This window comes from Pelobates fuscus, chromosome 5 (assembly GCF_036172605.1).
Source record: "Pelobates fuscus isolate aPelFus1 chromosome 5, aPelFus1.pri, whole genome shotgun sequence".
Classification (NCBI taxonomy): Eukaryota; Metazoa; Chordata; class Amphibia; order Anura; family Pelobatidae; genus Pelobates; species Pelobates fuscus.
Genome location: NC_086321.1, coordinates 184,231,494 through 184,257,686, shown reverse-complemented (window position 1 = coordinate 184,257,686; position 26,193 = coordinate 184,231,494). Strand labels below are relative to the sequence as shown.

General features: G+C 40.6%; 2 protein-coding genes across 2 annotated transcripts in view; one reads left to right on the top strand and one right to left on the bottom strand.

Annotated features, from left to right (window-relative positions):
* Positions 1–26,193, bottom strand: part of SDR39U1 (short chain dehydrogenase/reductase family 39U member 1) — a 204,426-nt gene that overhangs the window by 51,580 nt on the left and 126,653 nt on the right. The gene's annotated exons all lie outside the window — the stretch shown is intronic.
* The window catches only part of ADCY4 (adenylate cyclase 4), a 46,913-nt gene that overhangs the window by 7,879 nt on the left and 12,841 nt on the right, over positions 1–26,193 (top strand). The window contains exons 2-17 of the mRNA XM_063454827.1: positions 4,803–5,209; positions 8,010–8,207; positions 12,697–12,861; positions 13,096–13,245; positions 14,821–14,966; positions 15,068–15,179; positions 17,561–17,688; positions 17,960–18,118; positions 18,213–18,345; positions 18,794–18,976; positions 19,359–19,402; positions 21,524–21,601; positions 21,688–21,757; positions 22,451–22,548; positions 23,123–23,207; positions 24,928–25,065. Coding sequence (XP_063310897.1) covers positions 5,027–5,209; positions 8,010–8,207; positions 12,697–12,861; positions 13,096–13,245; positions 14,821–14,966; positions 15,068–15,179; positions 17,561–17,688; positions 17,960–18,118; positions 18,213–18,345; positions 18,794–18,976; positions 19,359–19,402; positions 21,524–21,601; positions 21,688–21,757; positions 22,451–22,548; positions 23,123–23,207; positions 24,928–25,065 — 2,070 coding nt within the window. The 5' untranslated portion in view covers positions 4,803–5,026. The remainder of the gene's footprint in view (positions 1–4,802; positions 5,210–8,009; positions 8,208–12,696; positions 12,862–13,095; positions 13,246–14,820; positions 14,967–15,067; positions 15,180–17,560; positions 17,689–17,959; positions 18,119–18,212; positions 18,346–18,793; positions 18,977–19,358; positions 19,403–21,523; positions 21,602–21,687; positions 21,758–22,450; positions 22,549–23,122; positions 23,208–24,927; positions 25,066–26,193) is intronic.

Below are 26,193 nucleotides of genomic sequence, written 5' to 3'. Positions count from 1 at the left end.
ACAGAGGATATTTTATAGTGGAATCCAGCAGTAATTCTTCTTTAGTAGTGTAATTATTCAGAAATTGTAGTTTGATATTGGGATGATATACAAATAATTGTTATGCCTGGATTTTATCATTGGAATGGTACAGTTGAGGTGTATTAATATTGAAAAAGCTCTGCAGTGTAACATACATACCAGGTGATTATGGTATTAGGGGTATTAGCGTTGTTCTGATTCACTGGTGATGTATTTGTACTGCTTTACAATGTGATATATTATTTATAAACATCCAACAACTGTCCACAAACAAATTAGAAGTGGTTACAAACACCCTGATCAAACAAGCTTCTATCACATGGTGTAAAGTAGCACAGAAGCCAAAGTACAATGACGTTTGCGATTTTAAGATCTGTGTTTTAAAGGGACCTTGAATTGGTTACATTTTTACAGTGCCTACAGTGTCCCTTTAACAAAACCTATTCCTTGCATAAGAGATCTGACTAGTGTAGTATGGTCAGAGCAGAGTGAGAGGACAAATTACGTGACTCGATAATTGGGTAGCCCACTGCAAGTAAAGGTTCTACTTTGTAAGTTGATATGCATAGCTAAACAAGTGGGTTTTAGAAAAAAATGCCAAAGGATTGAAAACTAAGGTAAAGTTTGGAGTAAGGGGCTGAGTTACAAAAGAATGACGTTAACAAATGTTGGGGGTAGGCTTGGAGAACTGGTTAAATTACAATTGTTGGAAGAATGAAGGTATTTTGAGGCGTTTTAGACGCTAATCTCAGAGGATATGTAGTTTGAGGTAGGTTGCAGTACTTTAAAGGTAAAAACAAGGATTTCAAGTTGAATCAAGTATACAGAACGCAAGGATTGACAAAGGGGTGAAGTGGCACACCAGTAAAAGTACACTCTGGGTACCATAACACTTAATCGGAATGAAGATGTTATGGTACGAGGAGGTCATGGTTGCTGGCTTACCATCAGGGTAATGAATGGTTTAACCCAAAAATATCCAGTCTGGCACCTGTCAGCTGTTCCCTTTCACTTCCAATTTGAGACTGAGATTTCTACCAGAAAGCCTCAGATTGGGTGTAGTTTATAGGCTGAGAGTGTTATTCAGATATCATTTTTTTTTTTTATACTTGCTGCCAGTCTCTTAATTAAGGCGTGCAAAGTATAAATATTATTTTACTGATTTATGCTACTTAAAGGAGTGTAGGACTATTCCCCCAGAATAGAGCCTACTTAGTCATTTGTTTGTACCTTGATGTTGAAATGCAAGTATTCTAAACAAACAGCACTATCACACTTGAACACTACATGTATAGCTTGGAGGAAAGACCAGACAGGGGGGATATGATAGAAACATTTAAATACATAAAGGGAATCAACACAGTAAAGGAGGAGACTATATTTAAAAGAAGAACAACTACCACAACAAGAGGACATAGTCTTAAATTAGAGGGACAAATGTTTAAAAATAATATCAGGAAATATTACTTTACTGAGAGGGTAGTGGATGCATGGAATAGCCTTCCAGCTGAAGTGGTAGAGGTTAACACAGTAAAGGAGTTTAAGCATGCGTGGGATAGGCATAAGGCTATCCTAACTATAAGATAAGACCAGGGACTAATGAAAGTATTTAGAAAATTGGGCAGACTAGATGGGCTGAATGGTTCTTATCTGCCGTCACATTCTATGTTTCTATGTTAACAATACCTCTTTCACTTTAGTACTAATCTAACGAATTGTAGCCCAAAACTATCTCCATCATAGACACCAGATAAGAGCAGATCCACTTCTAAAGCGACTGACACCCTTGTGTTTAGGAATACTTACCCCAGATGTCACCATGTTAAAGGGTATCTGCGACTCATGCCTCTGTTTCTCCCACCCACAGCAGTTGGATCCCACCCACAGTCGATCTTTGACTTGAACATCGCTAATATTGAGGCATTTGTAGTCCCTCTCCCTTTTTTGGACTGTTGGAGGTTTTCACACCCCCCTTGGTAAGTTTCCCCTGGCTGAAATATAAGCATTACTGCTTGGCCGCTCGTGGTACACGTGGATAAACCGAGATGGCCTCCTTGGTGGCCCCATCTACACCAACTAGTGAAAATGCATAACGGAGATGGGGAAACCGCCTTTGACATGAAATATGACGCCATATGGGAGAAATTTGGAAACGTATATCTACACCCATTCACTCATCCTCATCTCTAATGCGGCTATGCCAACTCAGGATGCAATTGCATCCCATCCTTCTCTCTCTCTTTCTCAGGAACCCAGTTAGACGATATTCAGTCTGCCATCTAAATCCTCAAGAGACTGTGATTACGCCTTGAAAGGGAGTCTAAGTGGACTTGGGCCTCTGGTTCGCACAACAGCCTGTGCTTGAAGAATTGAGGGGCTGAGGCGCTGGACTCAGCCGATAAAGATATGCTCTCTTTATGGTGTGGCGTGGTGATGGTGCCGTCAACGCTTGCATGAGAAGGCTTCCCAGAGTGGCCTAGATGCAGATTGGCTGAATGTCTGAGAGATGCAATTTATATATATAGATTTACTACATATCAAGCAGTTTCTCTTTACTGTTGCTTTTAAGTTTAAAGTACCCCTCTCTCATCATGCAAGTCAATTATCTGCATAATGAGTCTTCTCTCAGTCAGCTATGTCTTACTTTAAGCGTTGTGTTAGTACATTTAATCTCATTTTAAAGATGCCATATATTTTACAATGAGTCAATGCAGCAACATGCAAACAACTTGGTGCTTGGTATCTTTATCTTTAACACCTACCTGTCTAGCAAATGCCAATTTATTTATTTTTTAATTCTATATTATGGTCTCAGCCATCGTTTGTGTGTGTGTGTGTGTGTATGTATGTATATCTTGATATCATTTTTATGCATACGACTGCTATCTTTCATGGCTGTAAATTTACAACAACAATGAAAAAATAAATGTGCTAGGCTTGGATTTTGAACTTGAAACCTTTAGGTCTACATACAACTGTATCCTGGCAGTGCTATAAAATTCTAGAGCTAGTTTGGACCCTAAAAGGCTGTAGGAAATTGATATTCGAAGCTTTATACTTCTAGGACAGCACAGAGCTAGGAATCTAAAAACAGAATTGTTAAAACTAAACAAAAGCAGGAAAAACATCCTAAAAGCATCAAATGAGAAGTACTTATATAAAAAAAAATAAAAAAAATAAGAAATCCTGAACCTCAAGTACCATACACATAGAGAGAGGCTTTGAATTATCATGGTGTTTGAATACTGCTTTGGATTTATTGTTTGCTGTCATTCTATCTTCCTGTCATTATCCTATCTTTTCACCGTCACAGTCTCATTATTCTTTCCCTTTGCACTCTTTCAACCAGCAGGAGACTAGGATCAAAGGTCCCTTCTGTTCTCGTATCTACGTACCTGCTTGCTTGCAGAAACACAGCTCCTTACCCACCCACTCTTTGAACTGGGTATTCCCAGTTTCCATGGGGTAGGCAAATAGTATGAAGAATTTTCTTGCACGTAAACCTTACAATTCGCTTACCTTTACATAATTCCTGGAAGCAGATGCCTGATATACTGTTTGAGGTACCCTTTGAAAGTCATGGATGGGCATCGCATGGTTCAATTGCCATGTATTTCAGAGTTGGGCTGAATGTTTCATGGATTTTATCTTATCACTTAAAGAACTATACTTTAAGTTCAAACGAGTTGAGGATAGGCAGTGAGCAGTGCTGGGTCTTGCCCTTGGAGGAAAAGTAGGGACTGTAAAGTGATTTACTGCACAGTCGGAGCACTTGCAAAGAATGGTGAGTGGAGGAAGAGAAAGTATAAAGAAACTTTGGGACAATGATTGGTATTGAAAGGTAGCATGTGAATGAACAAAGACTGTAAGAAGAGGCAGCATTTTAGAAGGTGAGTGTGACATGCGATATGGAATGCAACAGAAAGTGAGTGAGAGTATTGGGGAGGCAACTTAGCGAATGTGTGAGAGAAGGGGAGATGTAGTCTCCCTGCCAGCTTCATTTACACTCCCAGTGGTGGGGTGAAGTTGAGTATGAAGGAGATGAAGAAATGAACGGTAACAGAAAGCAAGTGAGAGAGATTGTAGCAGAAGGTTAGTATTAGAGTAAAGGTGAGGGGGAGTGTGAGAGAGATGGGGGTAGTAAGGAGCCCTGGAGTATATATTTACATGTTTAAAACTCACAACCACAAGTAAATCTGTGTTTTAGATGGGTATTCGGTAAGTGCTTAAAGTGTGCAATTCATGGATTAGCCATGACAGTTGGAAATTTGTAAGAGGTAGAATTGGGAGATTTTATTGAGTGAGACAGGTCATGAAAAATGAAGAAGAGTGCATGAGGATTGACATAATGCATTACGAGTGAGTATGGGTTTAGGAACAGAAGGGCCTCATGGGGAGGTAAGCCTGATATAGAAAATCAAAGAGAAGTGATTGTTAGAGGGCCTTAGTGTAATGAGAATGGAGAGGGGCTATGTCAGCATGATAATGAGCAGTGTACTACATATAGAGGTTGGCATGGGATGCAGTCAGTGAAGGGAATGGTTGAGACACAGGCAACATCTGAGGATCATGGAGACTAGCCAGTTTATGACTTGTGTAATGCCTTTTTTTCCAGGGCACTTTAGCAAGATTAACCGCTATTCAGGTGTTAAAGAAAATATTAAACAATTAAGGGTGTGCAATAAACAGAACAGACTAGTAAGACCTTTTAAAGGAAAATGCTTAGAAAAAGTTGACCATTTTTGTGTTTCCTCACATCTATATTTCGTTTTTGTTTTCAGATCTTTTTTGGTCCAGATTGTTGCCATTGCAAGATCTTTCCAGCATGATGACCTGGTCTCCGGTATCCTCTTCCTCAGTACCAGGGCCTCTGTGATGGGTTCTGTATTCCTTTCCATGGTGCTCCATATTAATTGCGTTGTTGGAGTTTTCATACTAGTAACCTGCACAGCCATACTTTGGCATATCTCTTCAAAGGTTGAGAAAGAACGGACATCTAGTACAGATGCCACAAAGCACCAGGGCTCATCTAGGGCACTATCCACAGCGATGTGGCAGTCAAAAGGATGGTGTGTTCTATGAAACCTATTATCGCCTGAGCCAGCAATACCCAGTTATCCTGCTCTTGCTATTCATCGTTCTGGCAATATGTGTCTCCCTCATTGCCACTACTTTTGGCAGTGGGCGGGTGAGTGGAAAAGCTATTTTCTTCTTTAGCATGATTGATTTATTTATTATAAAATTTGTGTGTGTATGCATATATATAGGATATAAAATATTTAGTTATATGATTTAATTTTAGTATGGTGAAGGTTATGTTGGAAATTCCAAAAATGCTAAAGTCTATGGAAGTCAAATATACAATGGTGAAGGGGCTAATGTTGCCAAATAAATAATTGCTACTATCACCCTGTGTTGGTCATTCCATGACACAAATACAGTGAAAGCACAAAAAATGTAATAAATGCAATATTACCACAAACTGAACAATTAGTTTTGCCTTAAAAACAAATTAAAAGGTAAATCGGTGCAGTAAATAACATATTTTTACACCTATGTAATTTAATTAGTCTACTCTACCTCATATGTTTTAGCAGGTTTGGTTTGAATCCCTAAATGAAATCAATGGTGAATTGTTCTTAGACCAGGCCCTGGATATGAAGAAAAATATGAACAAGACACTCTTTTAAACATTTAACATACTTGGTTTCTTTCCGACTTTTTTTTTTTTTTTTTTTTTAAGAAAGCGTTTATTAAATCCTGTTGACAAACATTAATAAGTAATGAACAAGGTTGGTAGTAACCATTGTAGAAGTATTACAAAGTATATAACATAAAGGACAAAATGTGGGTTTGAGATACAAGCACATCATGTTACGTACAGCGAGTTATCGTTTTGTATCATATGGTAAAAGACAATAAACACAATTGGGTGGAGTCGTTGCATAGTACAAGCTGTAGGGTTTAGACCTTAGCACAGTCGTGTGACATATGATTTACAACAAATTATTGTTTGGATCTTTTGTGATCATGCAGTATACAACAGGGTATGGTGGTTACAACTATCTCTGACAAGTAGGTTGGTTGCTCATTGTCAGGTGGAATATCGGGGAGTGTAGTGGCGAGGGGAAGTGGTATTAGATTGGAAAGGGGATATGAAAATCCCCCAGCATCTAAAAGGTTGCGCGGCATACTCGGTCTGTCTGTCTGTGGTATCGATTAACATGGCATCAAGGGATTGAGTGGTCTACTAGTGTAGGTATATGTAGGCCCTGGCGAGAGTGAGGGAGAAGCCGGGGAGGGTGGGCGAGAGGGTTAAGGGATCCTCTAGTAAGGGTGGGTAGAAGTGAAAGTTGTAGTGAGTGGGAAGAGGGGGGTGAGAGGGAAAAAAAGGAGGGGTGGGGGAGGTGGCTGTGTAGAATATAGGGTTTGTTCCCGCCCCACTCCTACGACTCCACCACCACATTGGTTGGCCTTCTGAGTAAAGAGGCCCTGGATTTGGTCCGGTGTTGTGTGGTACTATGGTGTTCAAGTACTATGGTGTTCAAGTTAAGGTCGGCTCCGCTGTTGCAGGAAGTTGCGGGTCAATCTCAAGGTTTGGTTATTTTGTTGTCAGCCACTGTATCCAGTGAAACCAGATCTTCTGGTGCGTTTGTTTCATTCCCCCTGCCATCAGGATGAGTTCCTCTATGCTCCTGATGTCTTCCACTCTGGTGATCCAGTCGTCGGTGGAGGGGACTGAGGTTTGTTTCCAGAAGGTCAGGATGATGCTACGTGCAGCGTTGATCAGGTATGGGTTGATGGTTTTCCAGGTATGGGGTGATGATCTCGGGTCAACGGATGACCCAGGTCTTTTTTACAATGCTTAACGAAGTATGGAAGAGTCTGATTAGCTAGCGGTGTGATCAGAAGGCGATATAGCAGTGAGATGGCATGTGGCGGGGGTGAGGGTTCAAATGTGGTGAGTGGTCTAGCAACCAAGGTTAAGTACTTGATTGAGCATATGGGCTATTTGGTGATGTCTAAATCTCGTCATTTGATCTGGAGGTTCTGATGTAGGCAAATCTGAGAGTGGTGTGATGGTACCATTTGTGAGTATGTGTTGTAGCCTGCAATGTAGTGGTAGTCAGAGGCTGGTCATGATCCGAGTAGAGTAGAGTCTGCAGAACGCCAAGGTTGCCTGTATTTATTTTTTTTAACATAAAAATACATTTATGTAAAAACAAGGTTTATAATTTAAACAAAATCCATAGCACTAATGCGTTTTAATGATAAGTCTTTATCAAATTCCGATTATAGTCCATCAGGGCAATCCTATTTAAAGGAACTCTATAGGGTCAGGAACACAAACAGGTATTCCTGACCCTATAGTGTTAAAACCATCATCTAGCAATAACCTCCTTTAATATAGTAAAATCTTACTTGTATTCAAATCTGCAGCTGTTGCCTCTGCCCTTGATCACAATGCTTTCCCATAGGATTGGCTGAGACTGTCAAGGAGGCAGTTCAGGGGCCAAGTCCGCACAAGTCAAACTCAGCCCTGGCCAATCAGCATGATTGAATCAATGCATCTCTATGAGGAAAGTTCAGTGTCTGCATGCAGAGGGTGTAGACACTGAATGGCAGTAATGGCAGTACTGCCCCAGGAGGCACCTCTAGCAGCCATCTGAGGAATGGCCAGTGGAGTTACCCCTAGGCAGTAATGTAAACTATTAATTTATGGCCTACCAGTACATAAGAGCAGTTGTGAGCCCACAATAAACAAAACACAGCCATATGTTGTAACTACAAAATGTGTTTAGCACTTACACTTCTGTTGCTTTACTCCTGTGGTGTGTGGACAAAATTGCTCTTTCTATACAGTATAGTAAATAACTATACTGTATAGAACGTGTGTTGTGGTGTTTTTTTTTTGTTTTTTTTTAAACCATAAACCATACATTCTGCCACTATTGGTCATTTGACTCTTCATATCTCTTCATTTTCAGACATTTTCCGACAACCAGGGTTTCCTGGTGAGTGTCTTCTGTGCTCTAGGGGTATTCACCATCTTGTTCATCTTGGTATGCATAAAAGCCGTGCTACAGAAGTGTATGAAGACCATAGCTGTAGTTATCTGGGCTTGTCTCGTTACCATGGGCTATGCCTTCATATTCACCAGTGATGTTGTTACTCCATGGGACCAGGTAAGGGGGGGAGGGGGGGGACACCTGCTATATGCAGTTATAAGGCTTGATCATTTCTAACAATCTCTAATACTCTTAATGATTTCTACAACTTTCTTGTTTCTAGCAGATGGTCTTTGTTGGAGATAATTAGTATTTTGTTTTAGGTTTGAGTATTCTCAGCCACAGCAGAAAAAATATTTGCTATAAAAAGGAATTTTGCACATATTTAAATTTCTACACTGTCTTCTTCAGTGTTATAAATTTACTTTGCAAATTGTAAATACCGTATTTATCGGCGTATAACACGCCCCGGCGTATAACACGCACCTCATTTCCAGAAGGAAATTCCAGGAAATTTCCACCTCTCCCATAGTATTCCCCCCCCTCATCCCATAGTGTTCCCCCCCCTTTCCATAGTAATCTCCCCCCTCCCATAGTATTCTCTCCCCCCTCCCATAGTATTCTCTTCCCCCTCCCATAGTATTCCCCCCCATAATATTCTCTCCCCCCTCCCATAGTATTCTCCCCCCCCATAGTATTCTCCTCCCCCCATAGTGTGTCCCCCCCCCCCTCCCATAGTGTCCCCTAGTGCACTTTCCCTCTGTCCCATATTTACTTACCTGTCTTGAAGCGTGGGCCGGCTTCACAGCGCGCACCGCGGAACTGGAACTTAAATTTCAGGTTCCGGTTTCCGGCGGGACTGAAAGGAAGTGTGCACACAATAGTGTGCACACTTCCTTTCAGTCCCGCCGGAAACCGGAACCTGAAATTTAAGTTCCAGTACCGGCGGGACTGAAAGGAAGTGTGCACACAATAGTGTGCACACTTCCTTTCAGTCCCCCTGGAAACCGGAACCTGAAATTTAAGTTCCAGTTCCGCGGTGCGCGCTGTGAAGCCGGCCCACGCTTCAAGACAGGTAAGTAAATGTAGGATATCGGCGTATAACACGCACCCATGATTTTCTCCCTATTTTCAGGGAGAAAAAGTGCGTGTTATACGCCGATAAATACGGTACATAGCAGGTTCAAAAAGTCTTTAAGTCCGCCTTAACATCTGGTTTCTAATAGATTTCCACAGTTAATTAAAATAAAATCTGCATGTTTTTTGCAAATCTAAGGCTTTTCTCAGAATACACTTTTTATTTCCATACCAAAAAAAAGTTGTTTAATGTTTGCCTAATAACCAGTTTAATTTAGAAAACTGCAGCTTTAAAAGACCCAAACCATCCATACCCGGCAACATGAAGGCAATGTAATTTTATTCGGCTCTACCTACCCACCCTGGTTCCTTCAAACTATATAGCATACAGCTCCAGCTGTTTGGAACCACCAGCCAATCGACCCCCTATTACCTTCACATGTTATCAACTGCTGCAGTTATACCATTAACTCTCTCTGCCATCACATACAAATTCCTCTGCAACCTCTTGTCTCATCTCCCAATGTTAACCTTTAGATTGTAAGCTCACAGGCAGGGCCCTCTACCTGTTGTATCGGTCTGTTCTTATTGTGTTTATCTTTTTCCCAATTGTACACCGCTGCAGAATTTGTTGGCACTTTATTTATTTATTTATTTATTTATTTATTTATTTATTTATTACTGGCATTTATAATCACCAGACCCCATTTCCATCTAGCTTATCCTATTAGCATTATTATCTAGTTTATGATGTGTATTAACATCTAAGTTTCTATACCTAATAAAAAAGGTCATTAATAATATAATTATAATAAAATTAACTGTATTTTAAGGGTCCCTAACACAACACACCTCCATCTACTTTGCTGGGCTTACCTGTGCCTGATTCTAACAAACCGCTAACCAAACCCAGGGCTAACAAGTCAGAGGTAACACACAAATTGTCTACCTAGGTAGCAAGTTATTTTTCCATTCCCCGTCATTCCAGAAGTATGGATTTTACAGCTATTTGAGTACATACCATAATCCATTGATCTATGGCCTTGACCCCAACTCCCCATCCAACTACCGCCCTATCTCGCTACTGCCATTTACCTCCAAGATCCTCAAGAGAGTTGTGTACACCAGACTGACTGACTTTCTCGAATCCAACTCTCTGCTTGACCCCCTTTAATCTGGATTCCTCACTGGTCATTTTGTCGAAACGGCTGTGACCAAAGTATCCAATGATTCAATTGCTGCTAAATCTCGCGGCCATTACTCTATCCTAATTCTCCTTGATCTTTCTGCTGCCTTCGATCATCAACAGCATCTTTGCATTCTCCGTAATTTTGGTCTACAGGATACTGCTCTCTCCTGGTGCTCCTCCTACCTCTCCAAGTGTTCTTTCAGTGTTTCGATCTCTGGCTCTGCATCTTCCCCCCCCAACCACTCTCTGTCGGCATCCCCCAAGGTTCTGTCCTGGTCCCCTACTGTTTTCTATCTAAACTGCCTCCCTTGGTAACCTCATCAGCTCCTTTGGCTACCGTTATCATTTCTATGCGGATGACATGAAAATCTACCTGTCCTCTCCTGATCTCTCTCCGCCCATCTTGACTTGTGTCTCTGACTGCCTCTCTTCGATTTCCAACTGGATGGCTGCTCACTTCCTTAAACTCAACCTGTCCAAAACAGAACTTCTGGTCTTTCCTCCCTCAAGTGTTACTACTCCCGTGTCTGTCTCCCTCCAAGTCTACGGTGCTACCATCACCTCTAGCTCGCTGCCTGGGTGTTCTTTTTTACTCCAACCTCTCCTTCACCCCTCATGTCCAATCAATCGGCAAATCCCATCGCTTCTATATCAAAAACATAGCGCGCATGCGCCCCTATTTAACCCCGGATGCGGCTAAGGTGCTGGTCCATGCTCTTCTTTATCACCTTGACTACTGCAATACCCTTCTCAGTGGTCTTGCGTGTTCCCAGAGTGCACCACTGCAATCTATAATGAATGCAGCGGCAAGACTCATTTTCTTGTCCGCTCGCACCTCCCACGCCTCCCCGCTCTGTCAGTCCCTTCATTGGCTTCCAGTTAGATATAGGGCTCAATTTAAAATTCTGGTGCTTGCTTACAAGTCCCTACATAATTCTGCTCCAACCTACCTATCCTCCCTAGTATGTCCCGTCGAGGCCCCTATGCTCTGCCAAAGACCTACGTATATCCTCTGTCCGTACTCCCACCTCTAATGCTCTCCTCCAAGATTTCTCCAAAGCTGCACCTCTTCTGTGGGACTCCCTTCCCTTCTCCGTAAGACTTTCACCCAGTCTCCACTCATTCAAAAATTCATTGAAAACTAATTTCTTCAAGAAAGCATATCAATTAAACTGTTAGCAGGTTTTTATCCCCCACCCCCATGACTCCTCTCCTGCAACTGTTAAAATTACCTACTAAGCCCTCAGTGAATACTTTTCTAACAACCTACTTCATACTCCTACTTTTACCCTTTGTGTCACTATACTCCACTCCCTCTAGAATGTAAGCTCATTGAGCAGGGCCTTCCACCTCTCTCTACAATTACATGTGTTAGTCCACCCACTGTACAGCGCTACGGAATCTGATAGCGCTATATATATATATATATATATATATATATATATATATATATATATATATATATATATATATAATAATAATAATGGCACCAAACTCCATTGGGCCGGCTTGGACTGTGCCAACCCCTTACCCACCCACCCAGCTGCTTAGCTGTTATTACCTTTCAGAGTCTCTGCTTTTTCTTATCCCATTTTTACAAACTACGTCTCTCCAGAAAAAATACACAGATTTAGCTTTCATGTACCAACTTTTGGCATTTCATTCACAAATCACACCAGTGAGTCGTTTTGTGGTAGATTTGACAGGTTGCTTGTTACCTACATGTGTTTCAAGAATCCTTTGTAAATGGACATTCATTGACATTTTCCCAGCTAGTCAATAAATAATTATTTATACCTCTTTCAGCGTCTAAAGAGATACCTGGAGAGCAGCCAATAAAACACTCACATATGCACACCTGCTGTCACATACAATGTTATGGTCTGTAGGAGTAGGTCTCCAGCAAATAATAAGTAATTAGTTAGTTACTTTCCCTACTAGACATTTTTCTCTGACATTTTTCTCTGTTTTTATTTTTTTATGTATTTCTTTTCTCATCATACTACACTGAAGACTTCCTTCCCATTTACTCTGTCCCACCAGATCCTTTTCAATCCATTACAAGTCTTCTCTGCCTCTTTTTTTTTTTTTTTTTTTTTTTTTCCATTCCCATGGATGCCTGAGACGTGTTTGAGCAACGTCTGCATGTAATATTTTATTATATTAGGGAAAAAATAAAATGGGAACTGGTGATATTCTGTATTTACTATTTCTGGACACTACATACATTTATAATATTATTTTAATATACTATAATCTATAGGGTTTTTTCCTCTCATATGTAGATGCCTTAATCTCTTCTGTGTAACAAACCTGAAACTGTATGCAACAAAGAGGCAAATCTTGACTCTTGAAATTAAGTTTGAACAACTTTTCTGTTATGTTTTCTTTTGTGTGTAGGTTTATTGGACACTGTTTGTGACTATAAGCTTATACACCATGCTCCCTTTATGCATGAAAGGGGCTATTTTCGCTGGAGTCTGCTGTTCTGTGTCCCACATCATCGTGCTGAGCATTTATGTGTCTTTAACGCGTCATCCACCTGCGGGGAACTTTGCTGTGCAGGTGAGAAAAACATTAACCAAACATGTTTTTGGTTTTATTATTATTATTTTTGTAATAATTAATAAATATAGCTTCATACCATCAATAATGTATTTACAATCATCCAAATGACTAGATGTTAAAATGCCTAATGACTGCTATTATAAGTCCCAAATGCTGTCCATAAATCACTTCTTGTATAGGAGAAAGGTAGTCATGCCTGCTTTCTTTCTTCTTTTTCTCCCTTATTGACAGATGATTGCTGATGTTGTCATCTTGCTGTGTGGAAATGTTGTGGGGGGATATCACAAGCGTGTCACTGAAAGCGCCCTGAAGGATACCTACCATGAAGCCATCAACTTCATTAATTCTCGACGGAAGCTGGACTCCCAAGAGAGACAGCAGGTGAGCTGTAAAGCGGGTCTAGTGGGTGACACCAGAAGAGTTGTCTCTAAACTGAATTGAGCATACCATGCTTACATACTGAATTAGAAGAATAAAATTGGAGGGGAAAATAAAAATGAAGAGGAAAAAGGCTGAAATCGAGAAAGGGGCCAGTGACTGAAGTTTATAAAATTGCACAAAGCAAAAAATCTACCTGATAATAAAATATAACTTATTATTCCTTTTTAGATGCAATAATAATAAGTTATATTTTAGCTATTATAAGACAGATTTTTTGCTTTGTGCAATTTTCTAACATTGCACATTGAATCTTGGGCATTTCCATCCAAGATGGAACCTAATTGTAGGCCATGAGCACAGACCACTTCCTCTGAATGTTTTATACTTACAGACAGAAGATGATGTCCAGATAGGAGGGTGATATTAGGCCCTATTTCTATGACTTTAAATAATTTCAGACAGCTCTTGACCACTGAGGCTGCCAAAGTGAGTACTAGCTCTTATACTAGAGTCTACTAGAACAGGAGCTGTGAGTTGCACTGAATCCTTTTGGAGATTTCGAACCTCTTCACTGCATTAGAATTATAGATTAAATTGCTAATTACATGACACTATGCCTGCAGTGTGTGGATTTGAAATATACCGAAGTTGGGGGCTGAACTCTTAGGGAGTTACTTTACCAAACCATCCAGTGAAGCCACCAGTGCTCCTCAAAAACAGTGTGTGATCTAGTACCACTGGGGCTCTCAACAAGGCATTATGGCATATCAGGTATTCAAAGGTCAGCTTGAAGTGCATCGGAGACCCAGAGTTGTTTTTCAAACTACTTGGGTTACACCCACAGGCACCCTCTTCAGTGAATGAAGTGATGAGTATTAATGGCGACCCTGACAACTCTGAAAAAGCCATTAGACCATGCACTGAAGAAGCTGAGAGGACTGAGACTTGGTGAAAAAAGATGGTAGTCTGATCAAACCATTGTCTTGAAACCTCTCCAATCCACAGCATAGTGACATAGTTTGACTAGAACTCAAAAGGTAATTGTGCTATGACCCTCCTAGAGATGCTATGCAGCTGATTCTATGCTGCCATGATAGGCTATTTTTTCTAGTCTACATGAAGAGACTAGTTTTCAATAATATACAGATTTTTATCACACTTTTACAGGAGACCCTTATGATGATGCAGCCATATGGTTTAGTCTTTAGTCCATGTGGTCATGTTGAGTATTTCGACTTCATATTTGTTTAAAAGACTATGGGATGTTTGATACTAGGGATACATAAGGCATAATTGTCACTGGAATTCTCAGGACCCTTATTTATAATAGCTAATAGTACATAAAAGCATGTGTTAAAAGCTATATGTCGAAGTCAGATTATTATTCAGACTCCGTTATTGAGGAGCATTTCATATACCACACAGCCTTGGTTTGATGAGGCAGGGGTTTACACCAGCAAATGCATTTACTCTATCAAGGCATGTGGATTACAGTGCATTAAAACTTTATTTTTATTTTTTTGTATTCATGATCTGGAGATCTAACTCCTACTTCTAATGAATTGTTGCTTCCAGGAGCACCTGCTGCTATCAATCCTTCCCCAGTACATTGCTACAGAAATGAAAGCGGAGATCATAGAGAGACTAAAAGAAAAGAGACCAAAACCGGAAAATACCAACAATTTCCATAATCTGTACATCAAGAGACATAAAGACGTAAGGTGAGAGACACATCATCTAGCCTCCTGCATGCCCCTATTATGTGATGGCCATGAGGTATGATACAGTTAAATAGTACCATTGACGTGTTCTTGCTTTGCAGCATTCTTTATGCAGACATTGTGGGCTTTACCCTACTCTCCAGTGAATGCTCTCCTAAGGAACTGGTCCTCATGTTAAACGAGCTGTTTGGAAAATTTGACCAGATTGCAAAAGTAAGAGACCATTAGTTTGGCTAACTTATGATGCTAGCCATTGATATTGAATAAGGGGAATAAATATACATGGGCCATTCTCTTCTCATATCACTTTAACTATGTTTCTAATCCCTCCCTACATTTTTTTTTCTATTATCAGGGCTTTATTTAAAGTATATTCTCTGCACACTGCTGAAAGCCATCACACGCCAGCATGTATAGGAGCTGCTGGTCTGATTTTTGTAGTGGAGTGTGCAATCAACATGATGTGAGTCTGTTTCCTATCCTGCCAGCTGGCAGAGTGCTTGGTTGAATGTATGTTAAATTGTTTTGAATTGTTTGAGAGTGATTAGTCCTGAGACTTTTGGAAATCATGTTAGCAACCTATGTAAATCCTACATACAGTCACGCTTGAGCAGCGATGAGCATTTTGTCACACTATAGCATTCCAAATGTATGAAGCCGTGCACTGGAATCTGAAAAATGGGCAAATGTTAGTTTTCACTAATTACATGTTTTCTGTCATTTTGTTCTACATCCAAGGTGTCAAATTGGCAGCAGCAAATTCTGCCCCCAAATTTGGGTTAGTTTGGTTCCTTCACTTTAATCAATATTCACTATATTTACAAACAGCTGAATTAAATATTGCAAACTTAATTTTAATATAATTGAGCCAAATCAAACCTTTTTAACTGGCCCAATTGGCAGCATGTAAAGTTGGTAAACACAGGACTAATACAAGGGGAAAAAGGAACTAAGGTCCTTCATAAATAAAGCATGGCTTCCTCCTGGTGGCTAGGGGTTTCCTGCACACCTCCAAATTAGATTGTCATGAACATTTCATTTGTAACATTTCATTCAGACTCTCCATTGAATTTCTCTTTTTTTTTCTCTCTCTCTATCCCTCTGTTGCAACACCATAGGGTTTTTTTTTCCATATGCCTTTGTAGTTTGGGAGGGGCAGGAAAATGAATCTTGAATATTTTTCTATTCTTAGGGCATTTTGAAGTCTACAATTGCAGACTTGTATGTGTGATAGTTTTGTTTTAATTCCTAATTAATAAGTATCTGACCATGTTTAATTTCAAATAATCTAGCAGATGAGAAAACTGTAGACTTGTACATCTTACAAGGTTATTTTCTTAAAGGGACACTGTAGGCACCCAGACCACTTCCACTCATTAAAGGGACACAATAGTCACCTCAACAACTTTAGCTTAATGAAGCAGTTTTGGTGTATAGAACATGCCCCTTCAGCCTCACTGCTCAATCCTCTGCCATTTAGGAGTTAAATCCATTTGTTTATGAACCCTAGTCACACCTCCCTGCATGTGACTTGCACAGCCTTCCATAAACACTTCCTCTAAAGAGAGCCCTATTTAGGCTTTCTGTATTACAAGTTCTGTTTAATTAAGATTTTCTTATCCCCTGCTATGTTAATAGCTTGCTAGATCCTGCAAGGGCCTCCTGTACGTGATTAAAGTTCAATTTAGAGATTGAGATACAATTACATCTGTTTGAAAGTGAAACCAGTTTTTTTCTTCATGCAGGCTCTGTCAATCATAGCCAGGGGAGGTGTGGCTAGGGCTGCATAAACAGAAACAAAGTGATTTAACTCCTAAATGACAGTGAATTGAGCAGTGAAATTGCAGGGGAATGATCTATACACTAAAACTGCTTTATTTAGCTAAAGTAATTTAGTTGACTATAGTGTTCCTTTAACCCCTTAAGGACCAAACTTCTGGAATAAAAGGGAATCATGACGTGTCACACACGTCATGTGTCCTTAAGGGGTTAAAGTGGTCTGGGTGCAATGTCCCATCACTCAATCCTGAGCAAGTAATTATTGCAGTTTTTATAAACTGCAATAATTAGCTGCTAGGGTTAACTCCCCCTCTAGTGGCTGTCCCATAGGGAAATCTAATGCACCCACTGCCATGCATGCGCATTAGGTCTCCCCTGCCGGCTGACGTTAGTGGGGGAGGAGCCTGGGCAGAGCCGAACCAGCGCTGAGGGACATCGATGCTGTACTCAGGTAAATGATGGCGGGGGTCCTTAACCCTCTCTGCACCAATGGGAGGGGGGGGGGCTTGACAGAGGAGAAAGCTAAAGTGCCAGGAAAAGTTTTCCTTTAAGTAAGAATTGTCAGAAGTGGAAAAGAAAATTTAAATTGTAAGGCAAATCTAGCCAAAAGGGAAGAAGCATAAATGACTCTAATAATTGTTTTTATATTTTAGCATTAAATTTGAAATTCACTTTATATTCCTGTCAATGCTCACTTTAGTGACACCCAACCGTATCTCATTATCAATAGACCTTGTCTATGTTTTTTGTTCCTCTTTATGAATTGTTGCTTCATTACACGTACTGATCAATGATTGTACCTTCTGCCACTTTAGGACAATGAGTGTATGCGCATTAAGATTCTGGGAGACTGCTATTATTGTGTATCAGGTCTGCCTGAATACTTGCCAGATCACGCCAAGAACTGTGTTCAGATGGGATTAGATATGTGCCAAGCTATCCGGTGAGCATCTAGTTCTTTCCGTTCTTAACAAAGCCGTAAACTTATTAAAACATGAAAACAATACCTTGACATACTGATTCTATGCTCTACTCTTTGTTTCTTTCTTCACTGTATTTAGCAATTGTAGATGATTCCACTCACACTTTTTGTCTTGGTGAATATCCACTAATAAAGGACATGATCGTTTTTGCTCCCTTGTATTACACGGAGTACATTTTGATAAAATGTGCATGCTGCATTTGTTAAAGCTGCCATTGCTCTGCCTCTCCAGGAAGTTACGTAAAGCCACTGGTGTGGATATTAACATGCGTGTTGGAGTACACTCTGGCAATGTTCTCTGTGGTGTGATTGGGCTCCAGAAGTGGCAATATGATGTTTGGTCACATGATGTAACACTAGCAAATCACATGGAAGCTGGAGGTGTCCCAGGGTAAGGAATTGAGACTCTGTGCTGATTATTAAAAACCTTGATATCTCCTCTCTATTGCTCCTCATTTTCTGCCATTATTCTACTCCTCATGTAGGAGAGTCCACATTACAGAGGCTACCCTGTCACACCTAGACAATGAGTATAAAGTGGAAGATGCAACTTCAGCACAGAGAGACCCCTATCTGAAAGAAAATAACATTAAAACATATTTGGTTATTGACCCAAGGGTGAGTCACAAGTAAACTATTGTTCGTATTAGACACTTAACGACTTGAGAACTCTTTTAAAAAAATTGTTACTGATATTTTCCTGTAAAATTTTCAATGTTGTCTGCACATCCTCATCTCAAAACATAGGAACCTCTCCTTGCTAATTTTTTTTTTTGAGGGGGGAAATGCTTTGCAAGAGAAGCAGGTATCTGCTGTGTGACTAGACAAGTAATGTCTGATTAGTAATCCTGCTGCATAGTAATATATAATATTATAAAATACTAATGGAGGGGCGGTACTCTTATTTGTTTCTAATCTCCATCACATGCAGTTTTGTTTTCTTTAACATTTTATTGTCAGAAAGTACATTTCCTATCTTCTGCAGCCATTTTATGTAAATACTTTTTTTTCATATATGAAGATGCACACCATATATGTAAAGCTTACATTTTGTCTTATTATTTAGGCTACTGATTGTGAAGGTGAGGATATTCTAACTCAAAGACAGTCAGACAGTCAGGCCCCCAAAACGAGGGCTTCTGTCCGTATGACACGCTATCTGGAGTCCTGGGGAGCAGCTAAACCATTCGCTCACCTCAATCACAGGGACAGCCTGGTCCCAGAATCCACAAACACATCATCAAATCGGGTAAGGAGGCATGCTTACAGGGCAGTTTGGCCTTGCCATGTATGCATTTGAAAATGCAAACAAATGAGCTTTTCTCCTAATTTAGTCTTAATGATCTAGCAAAAGGCCCGTATTGCAATACAAGCATCTACAGCTCATTACAGTAGTTATGTTTTTTGTGGTGGTGGTGGTGGTGGTGGGGGTGGGGGAGGTTATTAAAGTGTTGACTTCTCTTAAAATAGCATTTATGTAAAATAAGGGTGTAGAGAAACTATTAACCTGTAAAGCACTTCAGCAAGCTGAAATGCTTTAGGGATTTGTGGTGTTACTTTAAAAAAATAAACAATGTATACTATTTTATTATTATTTGCATTTCTGTCCTCTCTTTTTTTGAATTCTGCAGGACCTTGCAATGTATTCTCTACCAGCAGTGGGGAACCAGGACAAGTAGGGATAGTAAAATGTTTTTCTACTTCTGTGTGCTTCATAATTCATTCCTGTTGTCTCTTGTCTCTCTCCCAACTTCCTCTGACAGTGGGCTATGGATCTTCCTGCAATTTTTCATTGTGTGACTATTGCTTTCTAATCTGTATGTTGCTCTAAGAACTATGTGTTCATTTCTCTGTTCTCCTCTGCGCTTCATTGTGTCCATATGTTTATATACCATGTACAGGGCCAGATTAAGAGCCCAGTGGGCCTGGTGCTGACAATTATGATTGGCCTAATTACAAAATCTTATTGACCAAAAACACTAAAACAGTCCTACCTCCTAAGCGTCATGTATCTGATGGAGATGGTGCTGGAGGGAAACTCATAGGACGCAGCTATGAGAAAACACATACCCTATGCTAATCTCACGCTTTCATCTTTCAAGTAAACCCATACCCCCTAACAGCAGTGTCCAGTAAAGCAGGAAGCCTAAGAATGGGGTAAAAGGGTGAGCCACTGACACAAATCACATAACCAGAACTGCCAAAAGGGGCAAACATACACAAAAAGGGGACACCCAGTGTCCCAATTTCTCCATGTCTCCCAGTGTACCCAAGAGTCTGTGTCCCCAGGTCTCCCAGTGTTCCCTAGTATCTGTGTCCCCATGTCTCTCAGTCCCTTAGTGTCTGGAACCCCATGTCTCCCAGTGTCCCCATGTCACAAGGACACTGGGGGACATTGAGAGACATTGGGACACTTGGGGACACTGAGATACTAGGGAACACTGGGAGACCTGGGGACACTGAGATTCTTGGGGACACTGGGAGACATGGAGAAATGGGGACACTGGGTGACTTTGAGACACGAGGGGACACTGGGACACATGGGGCACTGAGACACTGTGATGCATAGGGGACACTGTGATATAAAGGGGACACTGGAGACTTGATAAAGACCTGGGTATAGGTCAAAACGTTGCAGTGTTCAATAAACCTGCTTAAATCTATCACAGTGAGTGCCTGAGATTTTTTTCTTTCATACTAGGGGACACAGACACTTGGGGGCACTGTGAGACATGGGGAGACTAGGGGACACTGAGACACACCAGGGACACTGAGAGACATGGTGCATTGAGACACTGTGATACATAGGGGACACTGTGATACATAGGGGACACTGGAGACTTGATAAAGACCTGGGTACAGATCGAAACGTTGCTGTGTCCTATAAACCTGCTTAAATCTATCACAGCGCGGGCCTGAGATTTTTTCTTTTATTCTAGGGGACACTGAGACACTAGGAGACATTGGGACACTAAGACACTGGGAGACTAGGGGACTTTGGGAGACTAGGAAATACTGAGACACTAGGGACACTGGCACACTATGGACATTGAGAGACACCAGGACACTGGGAGACATGGGGATACTGAGACACTGGCTGGGAGACATGGGGACACTGAAAGATTAGGGGACACTGGGAGACATGGGGACACAAACACTAGGGACACTGGCTGGGAGACATGGGGACACTGAGACACTAGGGACACTGGCTGGGAGACATGGGACCACTGTGTCCCTAGTGTCTCAGGGTCCCCATGTTCCCCAGTGTCCCAATGTCTCAGCGTCCCCAAGTCTTGCAGGCTCGGAACTGTTGTCTGGACTCTCTGTGCAGAGCTGCTCCCCCGGGGATCAGTGAATAGAGAGAGGCATGAAGGTAGATTCTGTAACTTCTTATCCCTGCCTCTCTCCACACAAACAGCGACCCCTACTGGTCGGCGCTGGTATTGCAGAATAATCTCTGTTTATAATGAGACAGACATTTGTATTGCCAGTATTACTGCAATACCGGCTAGGCATCCTCAAATACCTGAGAAATACTTCTGAATAGCTGGCAACCATAAGAAATACATGAGAAATACCTGGCAATTCTAAGAGTAGTGTGTGTAAAAAAAATAAAAAAAATATATATTTTATTTTATTTTTTTTAAGCAATGGGCCTATTCCATGGGCCTGGACCTGGAGCTGCAGCTCCATCAGCCCCTATGTTAATCCGGCCCTGACCATGTATCATTTCCCCCTGACTTGTACTTCTATTCTTCCTCTCTATCCTGTTAACTTTTTTCTTTTTCTTAAACAGGTCGCGCTCTCCCAAAGAGACAAATGAGCCAGGGAATGACAGCCTCTTTCAAATCTTAGAGGAACTCAACTCACAAAGGTATACATTTTAAAAAGAGACCTGTTGAGTGATTCCTCTCAATTTGTACTTCGAAAATAACTGGCATACCCCTTTGCTTCTTACAGGCAGTGGAAGAAATCAAATGACTTCAACCGTATTACTCTGTATTTTAATGAGCCACACATGGAGAAGGAGGTACGGTTTTCATCAGGTTTTTTTCTGGGCCTAGTACGGAACTGCACATTACCAGGCATGATTACACAATGTTAGATAGTCCCTTATTATATACACACAAGTCATCTGCTCACCGAGCCATTACCCTTTCCTCATCATTCCCTAAACTTGACCAAACCCTCATAGCTGGTAACAAGTGATCTATACAATCTTCTAAAATAGTGCCCTGTGCCTATCCTAATAGAGATAGGGTTGGCAACTATGAAGCAGATAGGCAAAACTGGAAAAAGGAAGACATTCTATAGAAAGAGAAGAAAAAACCTCAATCGGATAATAAAGAAGAAAGCAGGTTTTGATCACTAGGCACGTATGGGATACATAATAAAAGATCAAATTCATAGACTTTATATGAGAGCATATGGGAATTTAAATAGAGCAATGGGAGGAGTTTTGGAGAGTTTACATGAAATGAAGAAATGTGGTATAAAGGTATGTAGAGAGGAAGTATAAGGAACATTGCGAAGTTTAGTAGCAAGATGTTGTATAGAGCAATATAGGGCGTTAATACAATTGGAAACCATACTGGCAGCAGCAGTAATAGGATATATAGGGTGAAGTGATATAAACAGCTGCAGTATGCATAGGGTGAAACACTGTAGAAAGCAACACTTCAACCTACAATTCCACCTGATCTGGCATGGTTATTTTCCACAGTACCGACTCTCAGACCTACCATCCTTTAAGTATTACACCGCATGCTGCTTCTTCATCTTCACTTGTAACTTCACTGTCCAGATGCTGGTGTCTCACAAGTAAGTGAATCTGGTTCATGCACTCAAAATCACAATTTTGTCTCCCCCAAGCATGAGAACGGGATGATTTATCCATTCATTAGCAGTGTAACACTTTGGGGATATTGACTACAGCAGGATTGTTATTCCCCCCTGCTAGTTAGTAGTTTTATAGCCTATTCTGGTTAGTAAAGTGACCTTACATATTTTAGAATGTAATGTTTTTGCAAATACTGCTGTCTGATCGAAGACTTGAAGCAACCATTTATTCATAAAATCAGGATTTGAGGAGAATTGATAAAGGAACTTCACATAGCTGAGCTAAACAACTCTAAACAACTCTTCTCTTTTTCCTGCTTTGTTTGTCTTGTTTCCTTGACAATTCTTCAGAAGTCCTGGGTTAGCATAGAAATTTCGTTAAATGTACCTAAACATTCTTATTCAATAAAGTGACAGTAACACATTTACTAGCCGGTCAATGCGCCCTCTGTGAATTTTTCTTATTTTTACGGGTATCTTTCTTATGATTGGACATGTATAACAGCTGATTTGTCTTTGTTCACTTACTGTGTCTAAACTTCTGTTGTGACTTTAGAAATGCAGCCCTTGGGATCTCGTATGGCATCTCCTTCTTCCTCTTCCTGCTTTTTCTCTTCACCTGCTTTGCTGGAGACCTTGCTGTAAGTAGTTTTTACATACACGCACTTTAATCTTGCTTCCCACATAATGTTTCTTTTATATGCTTCTGACTTTGGTTAAATATGTACCTTGAAGCTAGTAATAATGTCTAGACCTTAAAATGTATTTGGAAAAGATAAACAAGCTAAATTTGCCCTTTCTGGTTATATACTTGGATATGATTATTGTAAAACTAGTGATCATGGGGAAAAAACTATGTAAGATAATAATGACAATATTGTGATCATGTCTAACCTCATCTGCTAACTGGAGTACAATGGATTGCTCGTAATGGCCTAACTGGGCCCAAACCTAGGGCAAACGCCTATCCCAGTGAATTAACCTTTTGGGTTGGATGGACTGTAATATTTTGTGTGCATTCCTTAAAATGTGCTTTTTAATAAGTATTTTAGCATTAACGTTTTCATTCTTATCTGGCAATTAATTAAAATTAAGTTAATGACTAGAAGTATGCATAGCTCCTATACGGCTTCAAATGTATATGATATGTATACACAGTGGATGAAGTTTAAAAGGAGAAATGAAGTAGATGTGTCTTGAAAATGTGACTCTTGTTGAAGTGTGCCTCGATGAGATTATTGATAAGATACTTCTGCCACAGCAGAATTGATAATACACAAGAAATGTACAATATGTACACTGTTCTGAAAATTGTTCAGATCGGTTTTGAACACACTGGCATATCAATGTCTGTTTAGAACACAGCAAATTAGTGCCACACTTCTCCTTTTTATTCATCACTACTGTTAGGAATAAACTTTTTACCTCTGACGTAATTTTAAAAAGCTGTGGGATCTCCATTTTATGTGACACTAATTTAAAAATTGCATGAATTAGAGAAACACTATAGCCCCTCCAGCCCCACCTTTTCCCCCTAAATGTAGTAAAATATTATATATATATATATATATATATATATATATATTCATTCACCGGCAAAAAAACTGGTTCATTATTTTTGGAGTATGATAATTTGGAAAACGCTTTTCAATTATCACTCTGCTCATCTTCAATTCCAGCCAAACTTCACAAAGCATCAGACAAATACCAGAACTGAATTGTGATCAGGGCCATCATTTGATACACCTAAAAGCTGCAAACTCAAACAACATTAAAATCAGATCCTAGATAGATGTGTGGGTTAGTCAGAATTATATGCCAGTTATGTTAGTGTTTATTCTATACAGACCGTAATACTTTAACCCCTTAAGGACCAAACTTCTGGAATAAAAGGGAATCATGACATGTCACACATGTCATGTGTCCTTAAGGGGTTAACTTAAGGGGGTTCTGTCATCTCCAGTATATGCATTCCACAGAGATTTCATAAATACAATAAAAACAAAGATGACCACCTTCAGTTATCTGATGATCCACATGGTACACAAAGACCCTTACAAAATTGGGTACAATAAGTGATCAAACTTTTGTTTATACTTTGCTTAGCCAGCTGATATGATATTATTCTCAAGACTGCTGCAATATAGTGCATGTAAAAGATTATGGAACCTGCAATTTTCCATTTTTTACAGGTTCACTTTTAGTGCACCAGACATTCATCCTTTTTCTAGCAGACTGTGACTTGCTTTCATTCTCTTCTACTTATTTTTTAGTTACTGTCTTTAAGTTAATGTTAGTTCATGCATAGTGTTAATTCACAAATGTGAATTGTAAATACTGCCTGGGATGTCTTTATTACAGCGCTGTATCTTCAAAGGACCTCAGCTTCTGCACTGGGTTCCCTCCCTCTCCATTGCCATTTCCAGCCGGCCATGTCTTAGAGTTCCACTGGGCGTTCTCACAATACTCACTGTGCTTTTCATGGCAGTGTTTAACCTGGTAAATGTGTTTTGTTTTGTTGTCATTCTGTATCTTCATCTATAGTATATTTTATATATGGGATATGCTTTTACTCTTTATTTAGCATGTTTCAACTTTAAAGAGTGTTTTTCCACATCTGGGTCAGGACTCCATACCGGGTTCCAGAGCTGCCTTCAGAGATCTTGGGGCCTTTTACACAGCTCAAGGCCTAGGACCACATGGCTCCCCTAAGGGCCGACACTCCCATTCCAGCACCATCTTGCAGGCATTCTGTCCCTGTCCCGTCTGTCTTAATGTAATGAGTGTAGCTATAGGGGATGTAGTAGGTGTGTGTAACTTGTGTACATGCATATTAATATAATATTAATATTTGTATATATTATAAAACCAATACTTCATATAACAATAACCTTTATAACATATACACATGGAAAGAGTAATATAATACATGCATACATACAGAAGCGTAACTAAAAAGCACCCGGCCCCAGTGCGAAAATGCCCCCCCCCCCCCCCCCCCCCGATACTCCATGTGTCTCATTCTCCCCCTTGACAGCCCCTACAGGTGTCTCATCCCCTGCCTGTCCCTCCACTGTCTCATTCCCACCCTGCCACTCACACATTCTTGCACACTCTCACAAATTAATTTAACTTTTTTGAGGTCTATCCAGCCTCGCTACATTTGAGAGAGCTGGTCTGGGTCCTTTCCATTGGGCTGTGCTGTGACCGCTTATTTCTCCTCCTGGCGCTGTTTAGTATACCGGGGCTGCAATGACGTCATATTCCGTCTCCCGGCATCACAGAGGGTGCGCGAGGGAGGAGAAAGGAACTGTCAGATCAGTGCTCCCTTTCCGCTGCCTGCCTCCTGTCCTCCCCTTGGTATATATCGGCAGAGTAGGCACCTGCCATCCAGGTATGCAGGTGCCTACTCTGCCTCACTGTCCATGCAGCAATTCGGGGATGCCCCTGTCACTTCTTCTCTCAATGGGCCACAGTTGCAGGGCAGCCGGGCCCCCTGGAGTGACTGCCACTGGTCCCGTTATATCTTTCCCTTACCAACAGCCTTCCTGGACTGGCACTGGGTCTACAGCGTGTCCCCTACACACCTAAATACACAAGTTTCTGCCACTGAGCAATGACTATATG